The 11574-nt window shown below is 35.1% G+C and overlaps 1 protein-coding gene across 1 annotated transcript; it reads left to right on the forward strand.

The window, feature by feature from the left end:
- Positions 1-1236: 1236 nt before the first annotated feature.
- Positions 1237-4983, forward strand: mrpl10 (mitochondrial ribosomal protein L10). The gene is made up of 5 exons (XM_059324767.1): positions 1237-1367; positions 1600-1769; positions 2154-2318; positions 3487-3631; positions 4494-4983. The coding sequence occupies exons 1-5, from the start codon at positions 1328-1330 to the stop codon at positions 4730-4732; spliced, it is 759 nt and encodes a 252-aa protein (XP_059180750.1). The 5' UTR covers positions 1237-1327; the 3' UTR covers positions 4733-4983.
- The last annotated feature ends 6591 nt before the right edge of the window (positions 4984-11574 follow it).

Below are 11574 nucleotides of genomic sequence, written 5' to 3' on the forward strand. Positions count from 1 at the left end.
GCGCCGTTACCAGGCAACATTTGTTGTTGTTTTTTTCCTCTTAGGACAACATCGACAAACATCATTCAGCAGGTTGCCAGACAACAGGTTCCTCGCGCCAGCAGTGAAAGTTTTACGCGAGACGTTGCAGTCTTTGCTCGAATATGTAATTTCCTTTATCGTTTAAAATTATTTATTACAAAACGAGCATCCTTCCAGTGAAGTGTGCAAACATGTAATTTTAATATTATATAAGTCTGCATTGATTCACCAAAGTAAAATTCGGTTGTTGAAGCAGGACAAAGGTTGAAATAATTACAGAAAAATAGGGAAAGTAAAAATAAATAAATTATTATTAATAATAATAATAATAATAAGTGGTGCTTAAAAACCAGAGTAAGAACAGAGATAGAAATATATTTTTTCTTAATTTTATTAAACATTTAAATTATATATATATACAGTATATATATATATGTGTGTGTGTGTGTGTGTGTGTGTGTGTGTGTGTGTGTGTGTGTGTGTGTGTGTGTTTAATTGTATGCATTGCTACTAAAACCCTGAATAAACATAAATAAAAACAGAATGCAATGATTTTTTAGAAGTGTCATCACTTTGTATGTATGTCATATTCTTCCTTTACATACTTTTAACCTGCAGACAGGGATCACTGGGAGCAAACAGCCAATCAGAGCTTTGTTGTTCTTATATTTACACATATCAAGAATTCAGATATGGCACCCTGTGAACACTGCATATGTTTCGGTTGACATAAAAAAGAGCTGCAGGTCATTTCAATAACGTTACCTATATTAAGATTAATATTACCTCATTAGTCCCACAATGGTGAAATCCAAACTCTGCATTTAGCATTTAACCCATCCTTTTTTACACACCATTGAACACACCATGCTTAGGTGCTGACTGGTATTACGACTGCTCACTGAAAAAGAGCATAATTATAATAAGGTAAGAAGGGTTAATAATACCGAAAGTAAAATACATAAATAAAACTAAAAAACTGTTGATAATCAAATTAAACTGCAAAAAGGGCAAATATCTGGTTTCATTTATCCACAATGAAAATAAAAATCAGTTAATAGACTACAACAGTAAACTAGTAACAGAATAATATACAAAAGTGTGACAGTCACAGGGGAAATGTTCTCCTTTTTGCTACTTTTATATTAACCTGATTATATGTACGTAGTTTTATGTGGGTAACGTTTTTAAAGCAGAACTTTTACTTTACTTTGTATTGTCTGTTGTGATTCTCTTTCCTCCGTTATGACAGTGAATGCAACATTGGGCATCGTCACTTCCGGAATAACATATTTTCCTGCTAAAAATGGCTGCGACCTTGTGTCTGAAATTGTTACCGAAACAGGGTAATTCAGAGCTAATACTGCATGTCTGTCTTTAGCTACCTATCTGTTTTTAGCTATTACTTTGACGCCTTTTTCCAGCACTATTTAAAGCTAGCAGTGTTAGCTACGCTTCAGTTAAACAGCGTTAATCAGTTAGCTCAGAGGCTAGTCGGTGTTAGCACAGCAGCCCCAGGCTTCTCTGTCATTTTCTGTCCTGTCAGTGGGAGTTTTACAGACTTTATTTGTCTTTCAGGATGGCTTCCCCTCACACAGAGTGTCCGGCACGGCTCCAAGGCTGTGACCCGGCACAGGAGACCGATGCACATCCTGAAACAGAAGCTGCTGGCGGTCACACGTTACATTCCTCCTAAACATGTCATTCCTCCAGGAGCGTATCCGACACAAACCAAACAAGTCCAGGAGGTAACATCCAACATCTCCTCATCCTCCAAAGACAGCCAGTAGATACAGTCATGGAAAAAAAAATATTAGACCACCCTTGTTTTCTCCAGTTTCTTGTTCATTTTAATGCCTGGTACAACTAAAGGTACATTTGTTTGGACACATATATATGTGTCCAAACAATTATTGTCCAATTTATAATATTATCAAAAAAATATTGTTATCATATGATAACAATAAAAATAGCTCATAAGAGTTTAATTTAAGAGCTGATATCTATGGTTAAAAACGTCGCCATTGTCCTCAAACCTCAAGGACATGTTGGAACAGTATGCACAGTATAAGAGATTACAATGACAATGAGACATTTACCATGAGACAAACTCTTGTTTTTTATTCCACCAGGATAGCCCTTTAAAATTACTCATGACGAGGAATCTGAACAAAGTGTTCCAGGACTGTAAGATGATCGCTGTGGTCCAGAACAACGCCTGTAAGGCAGAAGACATGATACTTCTCAAACACAAACTTCATAAACATGGCATCTCTGTCAAGTTCTTCCCCAATCAGGTAACACAACAAATGTTTCATTTGTATTTTTGCGGCAATTTTTTTTTTTTTAAGTACAAAGCCTGTTGAGTGTGACAGTGAGTTCACTATGAAAGCATCCCTTCGGTCTTCTCCCTTGTGTCTTGTTCAGGTGAAGTTTTTGTTGTTTCTTATGCCTTCATTGGAGACAGTATAAATACAGTAGACAGAGAGATGATGGGATGATGTAACAAGGCCAACAGGGCACCCCAGTCTTGCATTTTAACCATCAAATCTGGAGATCTTTGCCTCCATTAAGGACTGTAAAGTTTAACTTGTTGCTGATTTTTGTTTGGTTGTTTATCATGGGATATTACTAGGGCTTGGTGTCTAAAAATTAAGATAAAGTACCAATACCAGGTCTCATGAAGTAATACAAATATCAAGAGAACTTCATATTATACCTTTTTTTTCTACCTATAGCTGCATTCAGTTGCATTTAGCTGATCGAGGACTTATAATCTCACTAATTCTGTCCTTATGACTGAGTTGTATTCTGTGAAACATGCATCCTCTTTGCCCCTGCTGTGTATTAAAGTAAAGACGCAAAGTTAATGAGAAAAAGACTCGCACGGGCACGGTGGCTTGTAGAGCTCTCGCCTCACAGCTAGAAGGTCCTGGGTTCGATTCCCACCAGGACGCTGTGGGCGCTGGAGGCCCATGTCTCCGCTGGTCGGTGTCGGCAAAAGGGCCTTTCTGTGTGGAGTTTGCATGTTCTCCCTGTGTCCCCCTTACAGGGACCTCTCACAAAAATCCTGAAAAATTGAAAAAAAATTGATCCTGGTCGCTATATAGCGGGTGGGGCGCCTGATGGGGGGTAGAGGAATAACCGGTGGGAATAACGTGATCCTCCCATGTGCTACGTCAGGTAGCAATCTCCCCGTCAGGTGACAAGAAGCGATACTCTGCATGTATCTCCCCAGGCCGACAGGGACGAGGTAGCAAACTGGGTGATAAATAAAATGGTTACAATATTTTTTTTAAATTAAAAATAAAAGAGAAAAAGACTGTTCTTCACTCAAGTCCTTCACTCAAAACACACAACATGCTACACAACTGTAACCTTTTTAAAAACATGTTCATAATTTTACTAATCATTTTACTTTTAGGATCATTAAAGGTTATTTTAATTTCGTATTTTTTTGTTCAGGTGGTGCGGCCGTTCCTGAAAGACAGCATTTACTCCAACATGACTCCTTTGTTCATCGGCCCAACTGTTATGTTTGTTAGTAAAGAGCCCAAAGTGAAAGAGATGCTGTCGACTCTGAGGGGCGCCCCACAGATGACACTCATTGGTATGTTTGTACAAAGAAAATACTTTTTTTGTAATATTTGCTGCAGAAAGAGATCACACTGTCATCATAATGATGCCTCAGAAACATACAAACTAATTTACATGCAAAAAATAAATAAATAATTTCTTAACAGTGTAAAGACAAAAAAACAGCTAAAATAAGAAATGGGTACTTTATTTCTGACCCTAAGAGCCTAGATGTAAATGTTAATACGCAGTCATTTTATGTGCCTGAATATTTGGTGGAATTTGTAGAAAATAGAAGAAGAAGAGTACTTTATTAATCCCACAATGGGGAAATTCAACCTCTGCATTTAACCCATCCTTTTTTACACACAAGTGAACACACCATGCAAGGAGCAGTGGGCAGCACATTACTGCGCCCGGGGAGCTGTGGAGGGGGGGTTAGGTGCCTTGCTCAAGGGCACTTCAGTCCTAGACCTGTCAGTACCGGGATTCGAACCAGCGACTCTCCAGTTACAAGCCCGATTCCTAACCTCTAGGCCACGGACTCCATATAAGAAGAATTAGAACAAAAAAACCAATAGCGCTTATCCCTGCTTAGACCCCTGAATATTTATATATAGTTATTTATTTATATATATATATATATATATATATATATATTTGTTTGCGAAGCTGTAGCCAGCAAATATTTGGTAAATTAGCTTGTTACATATATTCAATAATAAATTAAAGCCAATCAGTTAGTTTACTAATTGTTTCTGACCATTTGAGGAAGATTAAAAAAAAGTGCTGTAAGACACCTAGATAGATATCAATGCAGAGCAGCCAGACTTTCTTGTTTGCTATTAACATAATTGGAACAACATGTTTACCAGCCTGCTCCCCTCTGTCAACAGGAGCCTGTATAGAGAACACGCTGCTGAGTGCTCAGGGGCTGGTGAGCTACTCCAAACTGCCCTCAGTGACTTCAGTCCACGGTGAACTGGTCAGCGGGCTGACGATGCTCACCTCCCACACAGCCTCCCTGCTGCAGCGCCACCCTGCTCACCTGTCCGCTCTCCTCCAGCAGTACGTCAAGCAGCAGAGCTCGGAGGATGCTCCAGAGGGAGCTCCTAAAGCGGAGGAGGCCACGTAGAGCTGCAGAGGAACTCACCGGGACTGTTGCTTTGCAGATTTCAAGCTGCTTGGATTAACGAGGTGCTGTTGGGTTGGATGCATATTGAGATCTTATTATAATTCAGCACCAGAGTTCCAGTCAAACCTTTAATCTAAGTTTGACTGTTTTGACAGTGCATCTGAACTTCAGTGGACAATGCTGCAGTGTAACTCAAGCAACTCCTTTATTTAAGGATATTATCACATTAAAATAAACCATTTCAACATAAATCTATCGCTCATTCTCATGTTTAAGATTTTAGAATTGCAGGATTTGTTTACCTTTGATTGGCTGTAGTGGCATAAATGTTGCAAAGTGGCATCATGAAAACCACTCCAGCCAAAATAAACACAAGTGGTCACAGATCCTGATACGTTAATCTGCAGATTACATCGTGTTAATCTGGGTCAGTTAGTCTGTTACGGCCCGCCTTTCTGAGGGAGACAGACATTACTCGCCTCACCGCCACGCCCAATGTCACAACCGCCTTAAAGCACAAGTTGATTCAGAAGTAAAGGTTCTTAGTGTCTCTGTATTCAGATTATAATGCTTTTATTTTGATAATTATCACAAATTGATGGTAGCTGCAGACATGATGTACCATTTAAAAACTACTGTTATGATGGTAAATAAAGGGTTAAATATGACCTGGTGAGAATGACAAATGAGAACCCATATTAAATATTTAACACCTTTATAATATCATATTTTATTAATTCAGTCTCTTATGGGATCATTATATCAAAAACACTTTATTTGTGTAGCATCTTTCATACAGGTTAGTCCAGTTCAAAGATTTGACATATATATATAAAAGATTTGATATATGCTAATCAAAAAAGTAGATAAAACACTTAAAAACAGGAAACAGAAATAAAAACATGACGATAAAATCGATTTTTTTTCTTTGAAAGCAATGATCATTTTAATAAGTAGATAAAAAAAAGGCAATAAATAGATGACTAAATTATGATTTTTTTTAAATAAAAAAAGCTATGATAATTAGTAGGTAAAAGTAGATAAAACAAAAAACAGCAAAAAAAAAAAAAGACTAAATTATGATTTTTTTTTAATAAAAAAAGCTATGATTAGTAGGAAAAAGTAGATAAAACCAAAAAGCATTAAAAAAAACAGCAATAAAAGGATGACAATAAAATCGATTTTTTTTTTTATTTGAAAGCAATGATCATTTAATTAAGTAGATTAAAAAAAACTGCAATAAAAAGATGACTAAATTTGTTTTTGTTTTTTATTAAAAAAACATTAATAATTAATAATTAGTAGGAAAAAGTAGATAAAAAGTAGATAAAAACCAAAAAAACATTTTAAAAAACAGCAATAAAAGGATGACAATAAAATCGAGTTTTAAAGCTATTATAAATATTAAATAGATAAAAGCTAGACAAAAAAATTATGAAAATAGATTTAAAAATCAAATAAAATATAGACAAATAGACTCGATAAAAGGGGGAAATATAATGAATAATAATAAAATAAGAGAGTCTGATAAGTCCCTCTTTAAGACCCTCTCTGGTCTAAAACAGAGTGCGTTGTGTGTGTGGAGGCTGCCGGTTGGCTGGTTTATCTCCTCTACATCCCCGCTGGACGCGCAGTAATTCCCCTAATGCGGATAATGACCTGGACACATTGCGCACGGCGCGCGCCGCTCTCCTTGGATTTGGAGGGAGCTCGTGTCACCCGCCGGCAGAGAGGGCACGGGCTGAGATTATGTGATCAGAGTCAGTGATTATCTGTGCATGGAACATGTAGTTTGACTTTTTTTTAGACGGAAAAACGTATTTTCTGCTTCTTTGAAATGTTGATTTCCGGCAGTTTGTTTTAACGCCAAATGAGACACTTACTGGATTTATCACCGCAGAGAATCACAGATACACGATGAGAGTCGGAGGTGGATTTCAGGTAAGACTTCTTCTGTCGCTAAGAAAATACAGTTTGTGTTTCATTCTGATGCAACAAAACCAGCAGAATAATTAATATAAATTAGATATCCGTGATAAACAATACTCTGTCTTGTATGGAAGTATTTTTCTGCCATGTTGAATAAAAAATAAATCTTTTAAATCATTATAATCAGAAACTTTCTCGGGAATAATGAGTAAGTATGTCAAAAATAATGACAAATTTAATCAAAAATAATGAGAAAACCTCAAGATAATGACTTAGTATCTCAAAATAATGAGACATTTTATCAAAGTTATGACTAATAACTAATAAACTCTAAATATTGACTCAATGGCTCAAAAATATTGACTTCGTATCTCAAACGTACCTTTTTTGTTTAAAGAACAAACCTGAAATCACAATTTATCTGAAAATCGTCAGAATAAAAATGAAAAAAGAATTTTTAAAAATTAGGATTGGATAGCATTTTAAAATAATGACTTGTCATCTTTTTAGAAAGTTGATCATTATTTCGAGATACTAAGTCATTGTTGTTGTTTTTTTCTTTTACTGACAGAAATAGGTTTATTATATTGAATGTATTGTGTTGATATTGTTTAAATGCAACAAATTGTTCGATTGAAATAATCCAAACTTCCAATTGTGGGACGGTGACAACTTAATGGGCTTTAGATAAGAGCTCTTGCAGCCCTGAATAGTTCACATGGGACCTAAAGTGTGTGTGTGTGTGTGTGTGTGTGTGTGTGTGTGTGTGTGTGTGTGTGAACTCAGAAGGCTGCTTTCTTAAACAATTTATTTTTATTAAAGAATATCTAACATTATTACACCTAGAATGCATTACATTATCAACAGTTTAAAAAAACAAATAAATAAATAAGAATAAATCGCTAAATATACACAAGTACTGTTTGTTTCAGTATTAGCCAATTGATGATAATTTAAATACATTTAAAATAAATAAAAAGCAAAATTAACACCAGTGTATGGCCCTGTTCCTGACCATTTAAATAAATAATAAAAAAATGCTGAAAAGGTCAGTATCAGTCATTCTTAGGTAATTTAAATACTGAATGAATTGAAACAAAATAAAAAGCTAAGATCATATTTTTTAATCAACCACATAAATTGTTTTCTGAATTATATGATCCGTAAAAACAGTTTTCAGTGTCAGAAATACAATAAAATTAGCCGACCGATAAATCTGTTGGGACACGTCTGAGTCATTGTTGATTAATTTGATCTATTATTAGAATGTTAAAATGCTTGTTTAAGGCTGAGAAATTTCCAAACTCATTCATAAATATTTTGTCCTCATCTGATCTTTTATTAGCTGTAGTTTTGGTTCCAGAAAGTGAGATTATAGCTGTCATAATCTGTATCTTAACCTCATCCTCTGGCATGATGCAGCTCCGAGTCTGCTGCCAAAATGCTTCCTTCACCTCGGCTGACTTCTTTTATTTTTAGGCTCCTATTTAATTAATAATGACATAATAATCTCATATCTGCTTTATACTGGTCAAACATGAGGAAATGTTGGTAACCAAGAATATTTTGAATGCCCTTGAAGTGCTTTATTCCTTTTGTTTTTAGTTACTTTTTCTACATTAACTGTTTCATTCACAACCTTAATTTATAAATTATTTCAAGTCCAACATGAGCGCCCCTAGTGGCTACAGGAAGTGAATTGTCCTCATACAAAAGCTATTATAAAAATGAATAAAATAGTTAAATAAGAGCTAGACTAAAAACTGGATCAAACATGAAAAGTCGAAACGACAACAAAAATTATGATAAAATAATTTTTTTAAGCTGTCATAAAATTGATGATAAAATGGTTTGGCAAAAGCAATCTGTAAAACACATCACACAACAATAAAAAGTATGACAATAAAGTGTTATTGTTTTAAAGCTATAATAATTTTAATAAAACAGTTAAATAAAATGTAGACTAAAAACTAGATAAAACCAGATAATTATAATAGATAAAACTAGAAAATTGATCAAATAATAATAATTAAAAAAAATATTTTAAAAACTTTCAAAACAGGAAATGGCAAAAAAATATGTATATGAGAATAAAAATTACAATTTAAAAGCAAAAATAATTTTAATAAAAAAATTAATACAATCCAGAACCAAAACTAGATTAATCGCATTAAATAAAGGAAATAAAAAAAATATTTCTCTAAGGTTAGAGCAGAAAAATCCATGGTTCAGGGCTAAAATAATGGAAAATAAATGCATATAAATACTGGACGTGAAGTAAGTTTGTTGGTGACGTAAAAATGTGACGATTGAAGTAAAGTGATTTTTTACTTAAATGCTGTTCTTTTGAGTGAAGTCCTGTGTTTGTTTCACCACCTCTCCTGCTCTCACTAAGATGATCTTTTTGTGCTCTATACTCTATACTCCTTCCGTCTCTCTTTGTCTTGACATCATCCATAATGACTACAGCCACTTTAACTGTAATAGTGCATCAGCTGCCACACAAGTGACACATGAGGTCATATTTTGGGGAAAGACAGTCTCTTAAATCTGCAAATAAAGGTGCAAAACGTAATAATCGGCAACTATTTTGATAATCGATTCAACATTTAAGTAACTTTTTATGCGAAAATGGCAGAAAATGCTGTCTTCAGCGTCTCAAATATGGAGAGTTCCTGCTTCTCTCTGTTTCATATCATATTTAAGTGAATGTCTTTGGAGTTTGGACTGAAAACAAGATTTTAAAGCACCTGTTTCAAATGTTATCCCTGACTGACCCGCCTTTATTAGTCATTATTAGCCTTATTTACATGCGTCAGAAGGTGTCTGCCCCATCTAGCAGGTGCAGAAGGCCTTGACATGTACTTTTTGTTGAAACTTTTAAGTCATTTTTAATGCAAAGATAGCAGTAAATGCTCTCTTCAGCTTCTCAAAAATGGATATTTCCAGCTTTCCTCTGTTTTATATCATTATAAACTTACAAGACAGTTACAGGACTTTGAGAAACTTGGATGGATATTTTTCTCTTTTTTCTGTTATACACCAAATGATTAATTTGATCAATCTACAATGGAAGTAATGGTTAGTTTCAGCCCTACTGTAATTAACAGATTTTTGTTTATTAAACTGAAGTTTTGCATGAATTTGTTACTCTTTTTTTGTTGTTGCAAGAGCCTCAAATCTTCCTCAAACTGTAGCAAAACTTTTGTGGCCATCCACTTCCTTGTAGAATATTCTTTGTGTTCCTCCTTGAGTAAGCAAGCTCAGAAACCTGCAAATCCTTTCATCCTGTTTCGGCCACATGCTGTCATCACTGAGGTCAATTACTCTTACGTAACAGCGAGCCGGGCTGCTCCTGCTCAGATTTAGAGGGAGATCAGTTTGGAGGTAACGCCCCATTCATTTAGGATCCATTAAGAGTGCTAACGTCTTAAAGTCTGCACAGCAGTGATCTTTCCCTGCAGACGGACGCCCTCACAAACACACACACACACTGTCTGAACTCAGTCTCTTCCCTACTTCCCTACTTCAGTTGGCTTTGCAACCTCTCAAATTAAATGCACGCAGAAAATTGTATAAATACATTACCCTTAAAAAAAGCTAAAAATTAAAAACTAAATTTAGCCACTATTTTACAAACACTGTGCATTTTATGTCAGTGTGCAAGAAACTAGAGCTGCAAAGATTAATCTATGAACTGTATGACTATTACATTTATCATTTTAATTATGGATTAATAGGTTTTAGTCATTATTTAATAATAAAAAAAAAAGTCAAAAGTCTCTGATTCCAACTTCTTAAATTTGATATTTTTTCTGATTTCCTTGCCCCTCTATAACAGTAAATGAAATATCTTTGAGTTGTTGACAAAGGAAGATATTTGAGGTCATTATCTTGGGTTCTGGGAAACATTTATCAACATTTTTCTGACATTTTATAGACCAAAAAACGAATTAATAGAGAAAATATTAAATAAAGGTGAATTGAACATGAAAATAATCACAACAGCCCTAAAAGAAACCTTTGACGTCAAAGTTAGCTGCATTTTTGTTGCATATATTCTGTTTTAAAGTGCTCCCATTATCATTCCAGATTGATTCAAATGTGTAATTTCAAATATCCAATATAACAATCCACTCTTCATGTGTGTGTCGGTGCTGTGTGCCTCGTGTCCCTCCATGTCCGAGTTGCTAAAACTGTCCTGTGAAAAACCAATTAAGCAGAGGTTAGTAATCCTCTGCTAGCCATGGTGCCACATACTGCACCGTAGCTTTCACACCAGCAAAACCACAAAGAATGGTGTGTGATTAAAGCTCATCCAGTAATATCACTTAAACATGAACCTAAATTAGTAAATTAATCAGTCAGTATTCTGGAATTATATTTCCAAGTCAAATATTTAACGCCGAACTCTTCTAGGACATGTTACACTACAGCACCACAATATCTGTCCCCACAAATGACCATTATAACCTCTAAAACACAGTATATAAAGCAGGACTATTGTACTAGACTGGACCATTTTATAGGGCAAATATGTCTTCTTTTAAACCACCCCACCCAGCTCCAGATTAACAGATTATTCAGTGACACATTAACCCCAAGAATGACTTTACATCTTCACAGCCTGTTCCTGTTTTACATCAAGCATCTTATAATCTAAACATTAAAAATCTTCGACACTGAAGCACATTTTCTCCACTTTTATTACTGAAACTTCAAAGTTTTAGTTGCTCATGCATAATAATCCAGAAGCCAGCTACAATTGAGGTGCATTCATTTAGAAATATACAATACAAAATGTTAAATAGTCTGAGTTCGGCATGAATGGTTAGTTGTCTGTGCAGTAAGGGCTCGGTCGGTCAGTGTGGGTGACTTTAGGATCCAGAGAGATCTCGATGAGGCTCCAGGAC

Source organism: Centropristis striata, chromosome 21 (assembly GCF_030273125.1).
Source record: "Centropristis striata isolate RG_2023a ecotype Rhode Island chromosome 21, C.striata_1.0, whole genome shotgun sequence".
Taxonomy (NCBI): domain Eukaryota; kingdom Metazoa; phylum Chordata; class Actinopteri; order Perciformes; family Serranidae; genus Centropristis; species Centropristis striata.